Below are 21142 nucleotides of genomic sequence, written 5' to 3' on the forward strand. Positions count from 1 at the left end.
CTCTACATTTTAAAGTTCAGTGATCGTCACTGACAACCGAAACAAAAATGCAAACTCAAAAATAAATCGCGAAAACACGATCAGAAATAAAATGAGCTCCTCATTCGACCTTATGACATACTGTTAAAAAAATAACAGGGGGGGGGACGTTTTCCATCTCTTACGCTATAAATTTTGCCAATGTGTGAAGCTGATTTGAAGTTGAAAGCAAATGGCTATCAAACGGAAAATTGTACTTCTTGACATACTAGGGGGAATTTTTTTTACTGATTTGTCAATATCTTCAAGAAATAATTTACAACTCAAAAATGCACCTACAGTGGATATGAGATCAAATGTGAAAGCTTATGTGCACATCACCGGCACAGTATTCAACAATTAAGCCAATTAATGAAGCAATTAATTAGTAACAAATAAATGAGTCTCCACTGTTACTGTTGCCTCCTGTCCAGTTCTTCACAGTAGCCAAAGAAAAATGAGGAAACGTAAAAGTAAACCGTGAGGGATAAATAAGAATGGTTGTGATTGTCAAAGGAAATCCTACAAACTGACAATTACAGTTGCCATCCACGTGATAATTTAGGCTGTTTTGGCTGTAGGCATCAAAGAAAAACAAGTGTCAGAGGACAGCAAAAAAACAGGGTGGGTGCTCCTTGTCCCTCCCATCCTCTGCGGGTCTAAGGGTCTTTTTTGTTTCCAGACCGCCGCAAGTCCCTGCACTTGTGGCAGTAAAAGATGTCTGGAACATTGGACTTCTTGATCTTTGCACACGACAAGTGCACCCATATGCCGCACTGGTTGCACTCGATCATCGGCCGTCCTGCGAACGGTTTCCCACAGTAACAGGTGATCAAGTCCCACGAATCATCACCTGCGAAGATAAAGAGAACAGAGTTGTGAGATATTAGAGCTGGTAAAAAGTCGTCAATCGTACTGAGGAATGGATAAAAAAAAACAAGTTGTTTTCGAATTAAACATTTGATTATTAATTGCAGCCAAAGATAACAAACAAAGATACATTTGTTATTTTAAAAAGGACAGAAGCATATGTTATACCTGACTCCACCATAATGTCTTCATCTGCGATCCAGGTCTCGCCCTCACTGGAGCTCATCTCAGCTTCCCTCAAGGACTCGTCTGGCTGCATCTTCCCCAGGCCCTGCATGTTTGGGGTGGAGCCCCCGTGCTCCGTCAGCTCCTCTCTGCCGGGTCGTACCTCCGTATGTGTATGCTGAGCCTCAGAGTCTGTCTCACTTTGAGCAGTAGAGCTTTTGAGCTTCTTAGGCTTCGGCTGTTTTGAGTTTTTGCTGCGCTTGATGCGGGCTCGTTTCTCGCCTTCACTACTGCCACTATCTGCCGCCGTCATGCCGGAGCCCAGTGACAGCTTTTTCAGCTTTTTGTCCTTCTTGCGCTCAGCCTTAGAGCTGGCCTGGCTGTCATACAGGGAGTCTTTAAGGCGCATCTTGTCCAGCAGAGTGCTATCAGAGTGCAAGCGACGAATGTTTTTGCCCTTATTCGCTCGAGCTTTACGAACAAATGTATGGATGGTGTGGATGTCGGAGCTTCCATCTGCCCAAGTGTTGCCCGTGGAGCTGCTGCCTCCACCACCTCCATCTGCTGACAACCCTGAACTGTGTGCAGAGCTGGATGATGTTGGGGACCATGAACTTTCCTGCAAGGCAACAAGAGAAAAAAAAAAAAAAGTTTAGTATTTCTTAACAAACCAGAGCAAGGCAGGCAATAACAGTAGTTTCTAATATCCAGTGACATTCATAGCAGCTTACCTCTTTTGGACTGGGGATGTAACCTGCATACGCCAGGACAAAGCTGCAGAACTTGTTGAAGTCTTCAACAGTCCTCTTTTTCCGCTCTGGAGGCTACAGAAAGCACATGCCTTAGTTGAAGAATGCAAAGCTTATATATACACACACACATATATATATATATGAAAAAGCTGCATTAACAAAAAAAGCAACATTGCAAAGTACTCACCAATGGTTCCGTTTTGCACGTTAACAGTGAATCTAGTGGAGAAGAAAAACAAAATCTGTAAGTCACAAGTGAACCAGTCTTACTGCTCTTATCACTGTAACAAAAGCACAGAATAACCAAGCACTGGGATACCTCTGGGTATGATGGGACACATGTGGTGTAAGGCTAGCACTAGCTTGCTAACTCAGCTTAATTACTTCATAAGGGTTATTTGTAAAGATGAGTGTGTGAGCATAATAAACAGCAGTGTTTGTTTGGTTACAGACTTAACTTATTCTCGTTTGAGTAGAAAACGTGAAACTACTCGACTGTGTCTACAAACAACTGCAACCGGTGTCACTTGATCACAATCTGAACTTCACACAAAGTGTTGGTATTTCAGCATCAACCACGAATAGCTGCTCCTCGAGTTAAGGGTCAAGGCAGATCTTTTTTTTTTTGTGTGCAAAACAGTACTTAAAGCTCAGTTTGTTGGCTGCCAGGCTTTAAACCTAAAGTCATGTATGTATTGTCTGCATGCTACCTGCTAAACGAGAAGCTAAACGCATGCTATGCAGCCTGCAAGGAAAAGAAAACAACACAAAGAAATGCAAACCAGTTGTGCAACCACTTTGAGTCTCTTAAAGCTATGACATGTGAATTTAAACATTATCCTGCAAAAAAAAAGGCTCATTTTGACCTCATGAACTCATGCTAACAAGCAGCTAGCTCATCACGCTGGCTGTCTTGAAATGGCAGTGGGAGGCTTATTAGCAATGCTAGCTTGGTGTTAGCAAAGCTGTAGCGTTTAATCAGGTTCAAGTAATGCACAATAAAGCTAACACACACATCTTCTCGTATCTGACAGGTGATGGGTGTCCCTGAACACACACAGGGTGTCTCCTGTGAGGAGGTGAGGAGGTGAGAAGAGCACCTACACCACCTCCACCCCTACATATTCACTGCAATCACCTCCTAAAACACGACGTGGAGAACAGTGGACATCTTGTGGGATATCTAAACACCTCAGGGGTGGAACATACCTTGGTGCTCGGACATTATGTCAAGCATTGTCGCCTCACCGACAAGGCCCTGATCCACAGGAGCAGCGGGTCGAGCAGCGGCCGTCGCGCAGAGCTTCCCCCGGCGTGGCTGCACTTACCGCCGGGGAACTTCAGGCAGCGACACGCCGAAAGGGCGGCGCGGGAGACGGAGCTAGACTCCCTCCACAAAACACGTCACCAAGGGGTCCAAGTTGCGGGGTTCCCTCCACGGTTGTGGGGGGTGTTATGGAGCTCAAGTAACCCGCCTGTGATGTTACCAATCCCCGCAAAAAACACTAATTCCTGCCGCTTGTTAGCTTGCACTTAAAGCTGTTTTTCTCCGTCGCTACATTTATATAACCTCGTATTAAAGTGTAGCGAAATCGTTGTTTTTTCCTTAAATGTGACTTGATGTGTGGGTCCTGTAAACGCGAACTTCTCCGGTGAAGTTTTCCTCGTATCTTCGCACACAAAACGACCGGAGTTTTGACTTTATTCCGCACGGTTCTTCTCTCTCTCTCTCTCTCTCTCTCTGTGCGCGGCAGAAACCTCTTGAGTCTGCCAGCGCAGTGTTTCCCGCGGGGGCTGCTGGGTAACGTAGTTCGTTGCGGGAGTCATTCAACCGAGCGTAAACGTTAGCGAACTACATTTCCCATACGTGAGCAACACCACGCCGAGTGCATTCTGGGATATGACGTTTTTTGATTGGTACACTCCTAACAGGCTATCTAGCGAAACATGCTGGACTTGTTTGGCCAGACAAAGCTTTATATTCGGTGAAATGTGAGTTTCTGCGACTTTACAGCTTGTCATTCTGAACTATAAGAGACGAGGCTCTTCTTCGGTTGTATCACTGAGCACTTTGTTTTATTGTATCATGGTATTAAAGGTTAAAGAGGTGGAGAATCAGAGGCATGCTAACTAGCCGAAGCTAGCTGGACCTTTGCAGTTTACTCAATCTGTGGTTAATCTAGTACAATGTTGCCTGAATTACTGCAAGGTACTGATGCTGGAGGGTTTCTCATAATTCAAGGTAAATGCTTTAAATGTTGTGTTATTTAATTCTAAGTTGTGATAAATAACTATGCATGCAGTAAAGCCATGTGATTTCTTCTTGCATTGTTAGATTCTGCTAGTTATTCTGGTAGAGACCTCCTGAAGTGCTTCATCAATGCTGCTTTGAACAGGTATTTAAAGAAATGCACATGGGACTGTTTGTGTATGTGCTATCAATTATTCATTTTTATTAAAGTCATGCATTTGCAAAAACAATCCTTACCTTGACCTGTGTTTTGAATTGAGGGAGGAAGCTGTCCATGTCCTTGGCTTTGAGGTCAGTGAGGAAGAGCTGAAGGATGGATTGAAAGGATCCCATGTTCAGAGGTAACTGAGATTAGTGCTGATGTAATTAGTCCATCTGCTTTGATGTTGTTTAATAATTAGAGTCAGTTTGTCAAGCAAAATGTAAAGTTCACTGGTTCTAACTTTCTTGCAGTGTGACCATTTGTTGCTTTTGCTTCATTTTTTTATCTTTGTGAATTACATTATATTACATTACATTACATTACAGTCATTTGGCAGACGCTTTTATCCAAAGCGACTTACAATAAGTGTATTCAACATAGGTATTCAAGAGAACTACTAGTCACCAGAAGTCATAAGCATTGAAAATTGAATTGAAAATGGATTCCTGCCATTTTATAGACAAAATGATTAGTCAAGTGATTGGAATCACAATCAATAGATTATGAAAAAATATTAGAAAAATAGTTAACTGCAGCCATTTGTATTAGGCAGTTTGCTTTAGCCTATAACCAAGCCAACTGCTAATCATCTGTGTTTGTCACTTCAGACTACACTTTCACAATGCTTATACAGACCCCCTCGGATGGACCGATCAACCAGCTTTTACAGTTCACCAGTTCTGTTTGGAGGAACTTACCCGGCTGGTCAAGCAAACATCACACTCCAAACCAGCTACCTTAGTGATTGACTCTCTATCATGGATTTTGAGACACCACAGTCCTCCTGCTGTCTGCAAGACTCTTCAGCAACTTCGAAAAGGTGATAAAATAAATCATCACCGTAACATGTTCTTAATGCGTGTGTCAGCATGATGTCACAAGTTGTTTTGTATTGGTACTGAATGAAGAAAGGTATGACATCTGGGCTGTGAGAGGCATTTCAAAGTTTTCTTTGATTATCAATTAAGAAAATTTAAGGAAAATCAAATATTTATTTAAAGAAGCACACTATGCTTTTGTGAACTATCTACTTTAATTGCAGACTTGTATTAGAATAAATTGGAACTATGGGACCCTGCAGTTTTTACTCTATTTAAGGTACTTTTTCTGTGTCTTCATTAGGGGGAGCTGTTAGAGCTATTATGGGTCTGCTCCATGCAGATATGCATCAGAGGGGTACTGTGGGAAGTGTATGCCACCTTGCCACCTCAGTCATCACTGTAACACCTGGGATGAAGGGAGACGAAGCTGTGGCAAAGATGACCAAGCGCTCAAAATCGGGGAAAGTTGTGCAAGACGTAAGAAGTGTTTCCTTTGAGATGACTATATTATTTTTCGTCACTGTTAAAAATCGTTGATAACAATTTTCTGTGTCCTTAGGAGGAGGTTTTCAGCATCAGAAATGAACTAACAGTAGTAGTACAGAGCAAGTCCAGCCAACATGGACCTAAACAGGCTGACCCTGAGGAACAGGAGGTGTAATATAACACATGCTTAATTCCTTTACACCGTTAGCGGATCAATAGAATAAAGATATGGCTCAGATATGGCAGGACTAAAAAGAGTCCTTTTTCTATTTCTATAGACGGACCCAACAGCAAACTTGACCTTTAACCTTCGACTATCGGATACAGAACGTGAGGCCAAAGAGAAACTTGCACTACCCTTTGTCTTCAGCAAAGAGAAGTAAGAAGCGTTCTACAATTGTCAGATTTTAAATAATTTTCAGTGGTTGCATTCCATGTGTTTTGTACTTTTTTTTAAAAACAACTTAAAAGCGCTGTCCCCTTTTTCTCTTACAGGAAAACAGCTCTGCTCCACTCAAGCCCAGGTTCCGGACGAATTCTCTATGAGCCTGACGCCAACGATGACTATGACCAGGAGGACCCTGATGATGATCTTGATGTTTAGGCTTCAGGCACAAAACCCACTGAAGGCACAGAGGATCTATGTTTCATGTCCTCTTTGCTATTCAAGACACTGAGTTGTTTTCAGTAGTGAAGATTCAAAAACGTGCTGCCATCTCATGGAGTTTGAAGTTATAAAATAATGTAAAATATTTCTGTAAGAAATCTGTATTATGTTTATAAAAAATGTTTTATCCAAAAGTGTTTTCTAATATTATTGATCACCTTGATTTAAAAAAAAAAAAAAAAAAAAAAAAGACTTACAACAGTTACTGACACACTTTGATTATGCATCAAATTAAATGCTGTACATTTTATGTAGACTCTCAGGTCCAAGCTAGAGCAACATCTCTTTTGCGCTCTTTACAAAGGGATTTGTTAAAGTGGTTCCAAAAATACATATTCTGTTACACAAAATGTAAATTTTTTCTGAATTTACTATATTACAATTTGCTTTTTCCCTTTCCAGAGCGTTTTAAAATCTCTCAAACATAATCACTCTTATTTATTTTCAGACCTTCTATACAATGATTGGAAGTAATATTTGTGAAATTCATTGACATGCTTACATTTGTTAAATAATCATTTTTATCAGTCATTTTATTGTAAATGATGACAATTTTGGATTTCTAAATGAATGCGCCAGGTCTATTTGTATCAAAATTTAATTATCCTGTGGAACCTTTTCCCGTTATAAGTAACACAACTAAATCATTAGTGATATTTGCATGGCAGTGTAAGATGGGATTGCAGTTTTCTAAAAGTTTGAAGTAATTAACTAGGTGTAAAGTTAACTTTTTGCCCATTGCATTAATTGGCAGTAGACAAGCCAACGTGTAGTACAGCTGTAAAAGCTGCTTGTGCTATTATGATACAGACTCTGCTTAGAAAACAAATTTACTAATGCCCAGTGATTTTTTTTTTTATGTTGGATTGTTTTACAACTTTGAATCACAGTGACATAATGAGGTTTATGGACACCAATGATATGCACCAATCAAGCTACTGTCAAAATTAAAGAAAAACTTTATGTATACACACAACTGTCCATAAATCATGTTCGTGTTAAACTGCACCACTATCCCTCAAATAGTAGCTGACAAAGTACAGAACAGACTAAAACAGGCTATTTTTCACACATTTTACAGAGTACAAACAGACAAAACTGGTTATTTTTCACACATTTTAAAACAGTACAGAACAGACAAAATAAAACTGGTTATTTTTCACACATTTTACAAAGTATAAAACAGGTTATGTTTCACACATTTTACAAAGTATAAAACAGGTTATTTTCACACATTTTACAAAGTATAAAACAGGTTATGTTTCACACATTTTACAAAGTATAAAACAGGTTATGTTTCACACATTTTACAAAGTATAAAACAGGTTATGTTTCACACATTTTACAAAGTATAAAACAGGTTATTTTCCACACATTTTACAAAGTATAAAACAGGTTATGTTTCACACATTTTACAAAGTATAAAACAGGTTATGTTTCACACATTTTACAAAGTATAAAACAGGTTATGTTTCACACATTTTACAAAGTATAAAACAGGTTATATTTCACACATTTTACAAAGTATAAAACAGGTTATGTTTCACACATTTTACAAAGTATAAAACAGGTTATGTTTCACACATTTTACAAAGTATAGAACTGGTTATTTCACACATAAAACATAAAACAGTTATGTTTCACACATTTTAAAAAGGTTATATAAAACAGGTTATATTTCACACATTTTACAAAGTATAAAACAGGTTATGTTTCACACATTTTACAAAGTATAAAACATTTTACAAAAAGTATAAAACAGGTTATGTTTCACACATTTTACAAAGTATAAAACAGGTTATGTTTCACACATTTTACAAAGTATAAAACAGGTTATGTTTCACACATTTTACAAAGTATAAAACAGGTTATATTTCACACATTTTACAAAGTATAAAACAGGTTATTTTCACACATTTTACAAAGTATAAAACAGGTTATGTTTCACACATTTTACAAAGTATAAAACAGGTTATATTTCACACATTTTACAAAGTATAAAACAGGTTATATTTCACACATTTTACAAAGTATAAAACAGGTTATGTTTCACACATTTTACAAAGTATAAAACAGGTTATGTTTCACACATTTTACAAAGTATAAAACAGGTTATTTTTCACACATTTTACAAAGTATAAAACAGGTTATTTTCCACACATTTTACAAAGTATAAAACAGGTTATGTTTCACACATTTTACAAAGTACAGAACAGACTAAAACAGGTTATTTTTCACACATTTTACAAAGTATAAAACAGGTTATTTTTCACACATTTTACAAAGTATAAAACAGGTTATTTTCACACATTTTACAAAGTATAAAACAGGTTATGTTTCACACATTTTACAAAGTATAAAACAGGTTATTTTCACACATTTTACAAAGTATAAAACAGGTTATATTTCACACATTTTACAAAGTATAAAACAGGTTATATTTTCACACATTTTACAAAGTATAAAACAGGTTATACACATTTTACAAAGTATAAAACACACATTTTACAAAGTATAAAACAGGTTATTTTTCACACATTTTACAAAGTATAAAACAGGTTATATTTTCACACATTTTACAAAGTATAAAACAGGTTATGTTTCACACATTTTACAAAGTATAAAACAGGTTATTTTCACACATTTTACAAAGTATAAAACAGGTTATGTTTCACACATTTTACAAAGTATAAAACAGGTTATTTTTCACACATTTTACAAAGTATAAAACAGGTTATGTTTCACACATTTTACAAAGTATAAAACAGGTTATGTTTCACACATTTTACAAAGTATAAAACAGGTTATTTTCCACACATTTTACAAAGTATAAAACAGGTTATATTTCACACATTTTACAAAGTATAAAACAGGTTATTTTCCACACATTTTACAAAGTATAAAACAGGTTATGTTCCACACATTTTACAAAGGTTATATTTCATAAAAACAGGTTATGTTTCACACATTTTACAAAGTATAAAACAGGTTATGTTTCACACATTTTACAAAGTATAAAACAGGTTATATTTCAGGTTATGTTTCACACATTTTACAAAGTATAAAACAGGTTATTTTCACACATTTTACAAAGTATAAAACAGGTTATGTTCCACACATTTTACAAAGTATAAAACAGGTTATGTTCCACACATTTTGATCAGGCTCTCACTCGCTCGTCCACGTCTGTTTATTTTCTTTCCACGTGGACGTGCTGCGCGCAACCGCAGGATTCCTCCCGGAAGTGACGGAAAGGCGGCGATGGCGGCTCGCAGTTTCATTCCGGATTTCCACTGGACTACAAACCGATTTTAACCACACCGGTTACACTTTGTGGAACTTTTGCAAAGCCCAGTCTCTCCAAGGAGCCGGACGGAGTGAAGTCACGTCGGACCGGTGCTTGCCAGCGAGCCACCCCGCTGCTTATTCTGCACATTTGTGTCCTCGGTTCAAGGTGGTCACCCTGTCGAGCTAGCGCTAGCTCGGTGGCTACAAGCTAACTAGCGCTAGTGCACAGCTAGCTCCTGGGCTAGCTTGTCAACGCTGCGTGCTAAGGTCCACACACACACACACACACACAGCAGCTCCTCTCCTCCTCTCCACGTCCTCCTGTGTCTCTTGCACATTATATTTAATGCTAACAAGTCCTCACACGTTTGCTTGGCCTCTGTTTGAATTGCTAGCTTGGCGGCTGAGGCTAAAGCCGGGTTGTGACTTCCACTAGCAGGCGAGTTGTTGGAGCAACTTAAGGGCAAAAGCGTGCCTATCACCTAAGGATTGAAGTTGGGCTGCTTTGGGGTCTTTGCGTGCTCGTCAACATGCTGAAGACCCGGCAATGTTTACTTGGCATCCGCACGTTTCTCGGCGTCACGTCGAGAATATGGGGCTTCATCATGTACATCCTCAGGAAGCACCTACGGACGGTGAGAAGGGCTTTGAAAAATGGGTGTTTTTGTGTTTTTTTAGATGCATAATCATTGTTTCTTTCAGCTCACATCCACCTTGAGGGAGTCCCAGAGAGCCTGACTACATGTGCTCCTCCTCACCTGTCACATTGTCTCATTATGGGCATCCATCATGATGACTTTGCCAATGATGTGTAAATGTGTGAACATATCCCACTGACTGAGTAGCACAAGCCTCCCACTCGAGAACATCAGTGTCAAGGTGTATTGCTAAATCATTTTGCATAAAGACTGGATATGCATAGTGTAAAACCAGGACATAAAGTGCCACACGGGATGTTGAAGTGCATCAAAATGTGCAAAGATAACTCGCTCATTTAAGATAAAAGGTGTCAGAAAATAGTGTCCAAAACCAAAGTCTGTTAGATAAGATATTCAATTACGCTTACAATGATCTCAAACAAAGAAATGGAGCAACCCTCACATTTGAAATGACCTAACCTCTTATTCGATTATCAGATGGTCAACTAATCGATCGATAGACTAATTGTTTCAGCTCTTGAATAGTGTATTAATGGCTCATTCATTTAGTGCAAAGTGGAAGCCTCCCACATCCCAATGCTACATTTGAGGACCCGCCAGAACAACCCTGCAGGTCACCTTCAAGCGCTCACAAATTGCTCCACAATGAGCATGGCATTTAAGGTGTCAGAAGCCGGCTGCCTGTAACTTAGACACACACACAAAGGTGTTGTTGAGTCGTTAATAGAAACGCGTCTGTGGTGTAATACGAGCGGACTTCGACTCCAGCTCAGTATCAAGCCTACAAAGCTTGGAGGAATGGCCCATGTGTTGTAATCGTCTTGCGGTTTGAGGTTTGTCCTCAGTTAATTGTGAGGCAGTAACACTTGCTTGTTGTCAACAGGCCCCAAGAGTGAGTAGTCCAGTCCATGTTATGGCTGAAGTGAGAGGGATTATGTTGGCACAGAGGGTGTACTGTTCTCTCTCCCTCCCTCTGTTTCTCTCATTCTCGCTCAGTTTAGCACTGTTGTTTACAATATGTGATGCACTGGAACATTGTCATGATCCAGTGACCGCTAATGAAGCAAGCATCGTAGTGTAGGTAATTCTGTACATAGCAGGTGATTTGATGAAAATGATTGGAGTTGAGGATATGAAGCCCTAAACCGCTCAATGCCTTTTTAAAACGAGGGATTGATGCAAAGGTTAAATGCCCATTTGTAAAAGTTTTGCATAATATCCTTGTTAAATCATTCTGCTGTTGTCTCCGAGTAAGGTAGGGCTAAAGGTGATTCCGTTCGAGAAGACCACAATCCATTAAGCGACCTGATCCAAACATTTGGATCAATAAAAGCTCCATTGGATTATGAATATTAGGCCTGGGTAATAATCTCATTGTGTCAACAGATGCTTATGTGCTGCATGAGACAGTAACTGTGTGTAGCCGGGTGCTGTGTTAGTGCTGGAACAATTGGCTACTCTGATAATCAACTAGACCCTAATCACATCTGTGTTGTCTGGTTTCAGCTTCTCAAAAAATCTGCTATTTTCCATAGTCTTCTATTATAGTTAAATTAATGTTGTTGGGTTTTGGACTATTGGTCGGACAAAACAAACAGATTGAAAATGTCAACTTGTGCTCTGGAACCAACTCGTTAGTCAATAATCGAGAAAATGAACATACAATAATTAAAACATTAGCTCTATTTGATAGCTCATTCCCAAATACGATTTCCTGTATCCTGGTTACAGTCACAAATTCAAGGGCTAGCAGCTTATCTCCCTCACATATCGTTACTCTTTCAAGATTTAAAGTTTTTAGTTGCTGTTCATTAGGTAAAGAGAGCAGGATAATTTGAAATGTAAGTTTTAATCCTAGTCTGGAGGCAAAGGACTCAGTCTGAGTTTGCAGGCCCGGGGTCCAGATGGACGCTCTTGGAGGTGCAGAGAGCTGAGTCGAGGGTGAGGTCCCCCCGTGGTGCTCAGCAGCTGCTGGCTCCAATAGGCTTCCCCAGAGCTAACTCTGCCAGGCAGCAGTGGGAGTGGACTCAGAGGGAGGCCCTTTCTGAGGCTTAGGTACCAGGGCTCAGTCAAAGTCACCCTGCAAGTCTCCCTTTTCTATATGTGCCCCATGCTCCGCTGACACCCACTGACAGCTGGGCGGCTAAAAATAGCCCTGTGAAGAAAAGTGCATCGGCCCCTGGGCAAGAGTGGCACTGGAAAGGGTAGTCATCCTGTCCGGCGCAGAGTAAGGAAGTTACAAAGGGTGGACATGGGGTGGACCCAACTGAGATCATTTCAGTATTTCAATATGGTGTCCCCCTCTATTCTCTTGCCACTCCTCTGATGTACAGCAAAATAAGAGTGCTGATTTTCCCAAATATGTGTTGAAAACACAAATAGAAGTTCTGGGATTCAAAGACTTAAAGTTTTTTAACACCTTCAGGGAGACAATTCGCAATCGCGATGCTTTTTGTCAAATTGGATTATGGAGAGCAGCAATTTACATGATGTAAAACCACTTTTCTTTATGCCCCAAAGGATTCTCAAAAACACTAATACTAATCTTTGGTGTACAATCACACAACATGTGATGTCAAAGACTTTAAGTGTGCAGTAGGGAATGAAAAGATCTGAGCCTTCAGTGCACTTGGTATCAAAAAGGTAGTTCCCACTTTTTCACCTATAATCAGAGTAAAAAGACAAAAACACCCACACACACAAATTTGAAATCTATCCATGGTACAGTTAACTCATTATGGCTCACTAAATTGTATATGGTGTGTTGTTTTAACAGTGATCTGTTAAGGTTTGACTGACCGTTTCATTTGTCTTGTTCTTTTACAGATAATCCAGTATCAGACGGTGCGATACGACACTTTGCCTCTGTCACCTATCTCCAGAAACAGACTCAGTAAGTACATGATATGATGTTATGATATGACTGCTCAGCTAGCGTAAGACTGTCCAGAATTGTGAACATTTTTGGAAAAGTATAACAAATACTGCTTTTACCTGGACACAATTTTTTTAACACAAAGACAGGGGTGAGACATTATCGCAACATCATTTATGTTTGGTAATTTAAGAACAAGTTAAACCAGTTTGTCAAGGAAGAAGTGATTGTGCAGAAAAGAAAAGTTATCAGCTACATAACAACGACATACTCAACGACTGCTTGACATCGTTCTCAGGACCTTCACGTCCTCAGAGTACATGAACATCAGCAGTATTTCTGGACAGATAAACTTGACAGGAAGCTGTCAGCTGTCATTTGTGGTTGTCATAGCTGAATATATTTATTGAGGTGGATCATATGGCTGGAGGCAAACCGCAGCTGGCCTTTATTTTCCCTCTCAGGTGTTTCAGTAAACCGGCTATGCTACATTGGTCAGTTATTGTGCGCTCTTGTTGCTTTTTAATACCTTACAAACAAAGATTGGTTTTGCATTTAAATCATTTGCATGAAGTTTGCTTCCACAACAGTATAAATAGATGACACTCTTTACAATTGAAAGCCAAACAAGTGTTAAGATTGAAAAGTGATTTTTGCTGACGGCATACCTGACTTTCTCGCAGACAACATAAGCACTTTAAAAGGAAATGTCAGTCTGTTGAGCCGCTGTAAATGTGCTGCCACCCTTATGAAAACATCCACATGCGAGTTGAAAACCCTACCTACCTTAAACCAATCTTGTTCATCAGCAATAAACGTAACAAATTCAGCGAATAAGGCAACGAGTCCTAGCCTATCGGAGGCAGAGAAGGGGGGGTAGAATATCCGTCAAACTACCCTAAATAATGGGTCACGCAACTGCCAACGGCTGTGAAAGAGTTAATTTGGCACAGGGATGAGAGGGCACCTAAACATTTCAGAAAAATTCTCTTTCACACTTATTGCTAGTAAGCCATTGGTGCATGGGGGGGAAACACGGTAAAGGTAATAGTAATAGTAATGTGACTAGTAATAATAATAATGGTGGTAGCACGGTGTCATATAACCTGCCGACTAGACAAGTCTGCGTAATAGTACAGGCAATAATAATAGAGAAAGATAGTGGTAGTAGTAGTGGGTGTCTGTGTGCCAACAGTAGCATGCATGCCTATGGTTGCCTACACCTCTGGACTAGTGCAAATACCAAGGATGTGGAACCAATACTGCATCATCTAAATATTGTTTGACATCATGGAATACACTGCACAGCAAGCTTTTTCTAATAAAAAGGCAGCAGAGATAGTTATTATTTTTTTTTTTAGACCTCTAACCAGAATGCTAAAATTAAGGTTAATGTCAGGACCAACCCAACACGCGGTGACATGGCGACTAAAAAAAAGGAAGAAAATGTTGCTTCCTTCTCTGACAACAGTTACGAGATGCTTTTTTGGTGTGGAAGTGTTGAAGTGTAGAGGAAATACAAATGTTAAAGGCAGCAGTTAAACTAGCATGGACTGATGTGTGCGCTCTGAAATAACCCCCCCCTTCTGCCTGTGGAGACCTCCTTCAGAAGCACACTCTTGACTTGGAGGAAGGATTGCAAATCAGTTTCACTTTCCTCGCCTCTCACTCACTGTAGTGACCTCAGCTGGAGAGATCCAGGTCCGGTTTCAAGTGAATGAGTGATTCCTTTAGCTGTAAATGTGTTCCACTTCTGCTGGTACTGCGGAGGAAATTTTGCAAGGAGAGTGCCGGCCAGTCCACTGATTGAGTTGTGTAAAAATATTTTCGTTTCATTATGAAACTACGGCGGCGTTAAATAGATCATGGCTGGCCGCCAGAGTTTAGATAATTCATGGGAAACGCTGCGTCTCATTGCTCTCGCGTTCCTTACAGAATAAGGTCAGCAGGAAAGACTTTTAGGAGGTGAGATCCAAACCTCCTGGAAGTCCTTACTGCTTTTTCTTGAACATAATCTCAAGTGCTATGGGGTCACTATCTATCTCGAATCAGCTAATCTACAGGCTTTCAAAAGTTACCTGAAATATGGATTGCAGTACACTTAGATGTAGATGTATTGTCTTAAAAGTAAGGCATACTTTCAAAATAGAGCACACCATCATGGATCCAAACAGAGATGCACTCGTTGTAAATAGCCATCACTCTGTATTTAAAATAATTCCAACTAAAAGTGAGACTGACATTAAGTAGCCTCTTTAAGTCAACAGCTAACTATCTGTAAAAATCCAGACACATACGAGCTGTATGATCAGAGCACTCTTACACTGCTACGCCTTTCCTGTCACTGTGCTTTGAAAGAAATCAAGTTGTCTTCTTTTGTCACTAAAACACTTAAAACAAAGCAAGTCATGGTCTTGTAAAAATGTAGGGATAGGGGAAAAATCTGATCACTGACCTGCTGTGTGTGTGTGTGTGTGTGTGTGTGTGTGTGTGTGTGTATATATATATGTGTGTGTGTGTGTGTGTGTGTGTGGATTTTACAGTAACCATCGTTATTACAGTGCATGTAAACTGGAGTGGGGACCAATCCATTATCCGTGTAGGGTGACGAACCTGATGTCATTCACTCATTAGATATCAAAATGACTGAATAAATATGTAATAATGCAATTTTAAGCACAAAGTTAAAATGCTGTTGCAAAAATGAAATATAGTAAAACAGTTCTCCAAAGATCCAGTAGTCCTCATATTTTTCTTTCTCACAGAAATCTATGAGTTAGACATACAGGACCATAACATGCAATGGTCTGCATCAGAGACCCCATTTACCCCTTGCATTGAAATACATCTCATACCTAGATTGTATCTAGATACGATTTTAAACTGATCATATTTACACCTAGTGTTAATATGCGACCTGTTATAATCAACACCGTCCAACCCGCAAAGATGTGCTTTTATCAACCACCTGGAACCGACTCGCAAACCACCAACTTAATGTTTTATACTAGCTGAGCTGTCCGTACTGAGGACACAGACACAGACAGAGGACTGTGGTGCCGGCTGTGGCTTTCACTGTCAGGTTAATCTGTGTTTTAGAGGAAAGAGTGCCAGAGAGATGGGAAGAGAAGGTGGGCTATTGCATGCATTGTTTCTGTATGTTTTTAGTTACTTGATTTAAAAAAAAAAACTGCATCATGCAGTACTAACAATACTTCAATTTCTTTTTGGACAGAAACTGAATAAAAGTGGAGCGTGCGTCTCTAATGAAAACATGTTGTGTGATTTCTTGTGTAACCTCATTTGTCCGAGTAAGCTGGTTTCTTGTGTGCATGTAAATGTACTGAGAAAGAGCAGCTTAAGTATCTTTTTATTGTATGATAAACTCCAGATGCAGTAAAGAGGAAGATTCTGGTTCTGGACCTGGACGAGACGCTGATCCACTCTCACCATGACGGTGTCCTCAGACCCACAGTGAGACCTGGAACGCCGCCAGACTTCATCCTCAAAGTATGAGAATTCAGCCACATATGTACATGTTTGAACACGTATGCATTCAAGCCTTAACACTGTCCGTCTGTCTGTCTTTCTCTATGCAGGTCGTCATTGACAAGCATCCAGTAAGATTCTTCGTACATAAAAGGCCGCATGTTGACTTCTTTTTAGAAGTGGTGAGTGTCAACCTGTGATCCACGTCACTGTTTGTGTGTTGGAATCCAAGATATGATGGAAGGGAACAATAAAGCGGACAGTGTTTATAGGTGTTATAGAAACAGCATTTTTTTTTAATCCAGGTCACCTGTCTGTCGTCTTTGCAATCACTCTCCGTTGTCTGATTTCATAAAACTTTATTTGTTTTGTATAATGATCCCTCGTGACTTACGAAAGTGGTTACTGTCACTTTTACTGATACTATTATGTGCTTTTTACCCTATGTGTGTACACAGGTTAGCCAGTGGTATGAGCTGGTGGTTTTCACAGCCAGCATGGAGATCTATGGCTCGGCAGTGGCAGATAAGCTGGACAACAATAGGAACATCCTGAAACGCAGATACTACAGACAGGTGCTGCCCTAAACTGTATTTAAACAGCAAGTATTAAAGCTGATACTTAAAACTTAGGCTTTTTGGTCACGTCTGCCTCTCTTCATTCCCTCTCATTTTTAATTGCTGTCTTTTTGTTTCTTTTTCCAGCATTGTACATTGGATCTAGGTAGTTATATTAAAGACCTGTCTGTAGTACACGATGACCTGTCCAGTATTGTCATCCTGGACAACTCGCCTGGTGCTTATCGTAGCCATCCAGGTAAGACTAAAAGTTCTAGCATAAACTTATTCATATTTGTGTACATTTAACTGCTTGAATTCTATGTATATTCATCCTTAACGTCACACAAAGTGAGGTTTTTAATCCTATACACGTCAACCTTGTGATGCTGCAGGAAGCGACCAAATAACTGAGCAGTAAATTCTCAGTACAATGCTTGTATTGTAAATGTGGTAACATCCCATTAAATCTGCAGTTCCTCGAACACTCAGCGTCCTCTCTTAACAGAGCAGCATAAAATCACAAACATGTCCATTTCACTGACGCGACTGACCGTCTTTCTTTCTGCCCCCCCCTCCCAGACAATGCAATACCCATCAAGTCCTGGTTCAGCGACCCTAGTGACACAGCACTTCTTAACTTGCTGCCTATGCTGGATGCACTAAGGTAAAAGGCATAATAAAGTTGGCATGAAAGCAAATAGACAAGGCAAACACTTTAACTCTTGTGCATACTATCTGTATTCAAGCGATCAGTGGCGTAGTTCAAGAGGTAAGCTAATGGCTGCAACTGACTTTGTTATTATAGTTTTAAACACCTGTCAAATTCTCATTTGGTAACATTGACTGCAGGGTACACCTTATTAATATTATTATGAATGAGACCATATTTCAATAAAGCTGTCGACAAATGTTTGTTGTATAATATTCCATTCAAATTCCCATTTATATGGTATAATATGTCTGATTAATGACTTGATCTACAATCTCCAGCATTTAGCCTTAAACCTTACCTGTCTGTCATGTTGCAACAACAGTCTACTTTTTTCTTAGGGACAAATTTAGCAAAAGACTGTGCTTTGAGATGTTCTTGGAAACAGTTCAGTGATCTGGAAAATATGCTTATTTATTTGCTTTTTTTCTGAAAGTAAGATGAGAAGATTGATGAAGCTCTCATGGCTCTGTGTAAGGAACAGATGGCGTTAGCTTGTGCTTAGCCATCCTATCTGGCAACAATGCACTAAAGTCTGAGACGGTGTAACTCCCGTGCAGCTAGACGCTTTTATTAATTAATTAATTAATGTTGTTCGTCCAGTACGTTAAAGCACGTAACCGGTCCTTAAATCACAGTTATGCGTTTCTATATATATATATTTCTGTATCTTATGATCTTACTCCCAACTTTGTACTTGAAGCACAGAGGTGTCAGAAAGAAAGCAAATACTTTATTTTCCCAAATGTTGAGCTCACCCTTTAATGGCTCAGATAGTGAAACATTTAATGTCACGTGTCTTAATTGCCTCTCTCTTTCTCCTAGGTTCACTGCTGACGTTCGCTCCGTCCTCAGTCGAAACCTCCACCAGCACCGACTCTGGTGATTGGCTGAAATCAAGAGGGGGTGGGGCTTGTTGACCAGCCTCTTCCTCTCTGCCGGCTTCCATCCTGCCCTCCGTTCCCAAACAGGCGACCCACCAGCCCTCTCTGAGCCTCTCAGACTCGTCCTGAGGAGACGAGGGTTGGGGTGACCGCCTAACGCGGGACGAAAAGTATGGGGTCACCAGAGCCCAGAAACTACTGAGGAGGGTGGGAGGGGCGGCTTTTTTTTTTTTTCTTCTTCTTGATTCTTTATTTGTAATTTTTTTTTTTTCAAAACAAAACGGAGCCTCTCTGCCTTATTGCTCCTGATACTGACTGTGTGCGTATGGAGGAGAGCTTGTGTACGAGAGTCGGAGTATGCTTGCTGAGTACGTTAGTCCTTTTTAAACTTTTTTGAGAATCGGGAGGGGGGGAGAGGAGGAGGATCAGCAAAGCAACAAAGACAATTCTACATTATTATTTCTCCTTCTTCTCCATCATTATCAAGACATTGCACTTAAGTGGACAATTTATCAATTTACTGTCTTAACCTCTCGGTGCAACTGAGCAGGGGAAAATAGAAAATCGCCCCTTTTTAGATCAACCTCACACCCTCAACGATAATTAATTGATTCCTGAGGTACGTTTATTTTCCCTAAACAACAATGGATCAACTCAAACGTTGTAATCGATGGACTTTTTGCTTGCTACGTACCATCCACAGGCATTTTTCTGGACAAATAGCCGAGCAGCCTGAGATTCTTTTTTTTGTTTTGTTTTCAGCCATAACCATCACTGTTTCCTCAAAGCTCCATGTAGAACTCAGTGATAAAGACTTGACTGAAAAGTGGTGAGGAAAAAAAAAAAAAAAAGGACTGGCTTCTAACGATATGTGGACTGCCGTGCCGCCTTTCCATATCTGATTGTTTCTCCATTATGATATGTGATAATATGACTTTTGAAAAACCACGACATTTTACTCCCCCCCCCCCTTTTGCCATCTGATGCCATCCTGATTTCATCGAATAGGAATTGCACTTAATTTTTATTTCCCCCCTTCTATTTTTTGTTGCAGTTGGTTTTGTATTTGATTCAAATTTGCAGCCTTCCTCTTTCAGTTTTTTTTCACCCGCTCCGCTTACTGTATGGGTTCGACTATGAGACCCTTCGTCTTTAAAATGCCTTCTGAACAATGTCTTGTTGTCAAGGCTCCCACCGGCTTCTTATTGGCTCTGTCTCCAGGTCTGTGTTACTAATAAAACACTTGTCAGTATCGGCCAGTTATCATCCAGCTTGTTTTTTATTTTTTTATTTTATCCAATTTATTCAGCGCTCTTTGCCATACTTGAAGCATAACATTTTGCAGCTTGTCGACTGAACACCTTCACCGGGGGTGAAAAAGAGCTCATGTGGATTCCCACGGTTTCTGCTCCAGGCAGTTTGTTTGTTTTTTTTGCTAATAATCTGCTGCCATCATGTGGTGTGACGGGAAACTGCATACGTCTACACAATATTCCTACCTTGCTTGAGAGAGAAACAGTATTAAATGTTGGTTCAGGTTTTTCCACAAAAAAAACCAAAAAACTCCTCAGTATCAAACCAGGTATGAAGGATTTTTGTCTCCCTTCAAGAAGGTGGCAACAGGGATGCTCTCTGAGCTTTCAAATAAAGGCAACTGACAGAGTGTGTGCTTGTTTAAGAGCTATTGTGTCATTTACTTGACACCTCATAGCTTGTATGTTGATTTACAATCAGCTGTCTAAGACAAACTACAACATGTAACCATTTATTATTTTGGTGGTTTGAAGTCTTTGGTGCTCTTGGGTTGTTTTGCATTATACTGACAAGTGTTTCCGATGTTTTGTTCACCCCATTTATATCAATGAGCGTAAGCTAGATATTTCTTTATAATAAGTCCATATAATGCAATAAAATTCAACCGCACCACAAGCTACATCACCGCCATGAAGATAGGCAACTGTACTACAGCTGGAGCAAGTGTATATTGGTACATAACAGCTGTTGTTTTCCACTCTACCTCCTCCTGATGATGGTATTAAAGTCAAAAACGAAAGTTTGAAACGGTACATGTTCATCTCTTGTTGTTTAGAATAACTTTCCACCTGTTTAAATACTAACCGCCTTGTTATATTTCACCTCCTCTGTCGCATTTGTCAACCATTCCTCGGAAAGCAAACACTGCTTTCTCTTTTTTCTCTGTCTTCTTTCACCTTCCCCGAAGCTGGAGAGTACAGTCCACTTGTAGTTGTAGCGAAGAGTTTGGTCTACACAGAGTTGGAGATTTGTAAATGTCTATCACTTGGACCAAGAACTGACCAGACTATAAGGCAGGGCTGAGCTTTAGCTGCTGAGTGGTGGGAGAGTTGGTTTGTTCCATCACGTAATGGTTTGACGTGGAAGGGGTAGGCGTTACTTGGGGTCTGTCACCGACAATGAAGAGTGTTTG

General features: G+C 39.9%; 3 protein-coding genes across 5 annotated transcripts; 2 read left to right on the top strand and 1 right to left on the bottom strand.

The window, feature by feature from the left end:
• Positions 1-594: 594 nt before the first annotated feature.
• On the bottom strand, positions 595-3531 carry phf23b (PHD finger protein 23b). Of its 2 annotated transcripts, none has more exons than XM_054601524.1 (5): positions 3015-3531; positions 1993-2024; positions 1785-1877; positions 1057-1672; positions 595-871 (listed from the first exon to the last, which is right to left on the bottom strand). In XM_054601524.1, exons 1-5 carry the CDS (start codon positions 3040-3042, stop codon positions 678-680), a joined length of 963 nt encoding a protein of 320 aa, XP_054457499.1. In that variant the 5' UTR covers positions 3043-3531; the 3' UTR covers positions 595-677. The 2 variants fall into 2 exon arrangements, with proteins under 2 accessions (XP_054457499.1, XP_054457500.1); XM_054601525.1 differs by lacking the exon at positions 3015-3531 and adding an exon at positions 2125-2242.
• Positions 3532-3731: 200 nt separating this feature from the next.
• On the top strand, positions 3732-6340 carry elp5 (elongator acetyltransferase complex subunit 5). Of its 2 annotated transcripts, XM_054601748.1 has the most exons (9): positions 3732-3797; positions 3904-4047; positions 4141-4201; positions 4317-4397; positions 4867-5078; positions 5381-5556; positions 5639-5734; positions 5844-5944; positions 6061-6340. In XM_054601748.1, the coding sequence occupies exons 2-9, from the start codon at positions 3993-3995 to the stop codon at positions 6167-6169; spliced, it is 891 nt and encodes a 296-aa protein (XP_054457723.1). In that variant the 5' UTR covers positions 3732-3797; positions 3904-3992; the 3' UTR covers positions 6170-6340. The 2 variants fall into 2 exon arrangements, with proteins under 2 accessions (XP_054457723.1, XP_054457722.1); XM_054601747.1 differs by having other exon boundaries at positions 3732-4047.
• Positions 6341-9413: 3073 nt separating this feature from the next.
• Positions 9414-20720, top strand: LOC129093347 (CTD nuclear envelope phosphatase 1A). The gene is made up of 9 exons (XM_054601347.1): positions 9414-9787; positions 9916-10155; positions 13006-13072; positions 16446-16564; positions 16654-16725; positions 17002-17118; positions 17248-17359; positions 17683-17767; positions 18638-20720. Exons 2-9 carry the CDS (start codon positions 10051-10053, stop codon positions 18696-18698), a joined length of 738 nt encoding a protein of 245 aa, XP_054457322.1. The 5' UTR covers positions 9414-9787; positions 9916-10050; the 3' UTR covers positions 18699-20720.
• Positions 20721-21142: the final 422 nt, after the last annotated feature.

The sequence above is a fragment of the Anoplopoma fimbria genome, chromosome 7, assembly GCF_027596085.1.
Source record: "Anoplopoma fimbria isolate UVic2021 breed Golden Eagle Sablefish chromosome 7, Afim_UVic_2022, whole genome shotgun sequence".
Classification (NCBI taxonomy): domain Eukaryota; kingdom Metazoa; phylum Chordata; class Actinopteri; order Perciformes; family Anoplopomatidae; genus Anoplopoma; species Anoplopoma fimbria.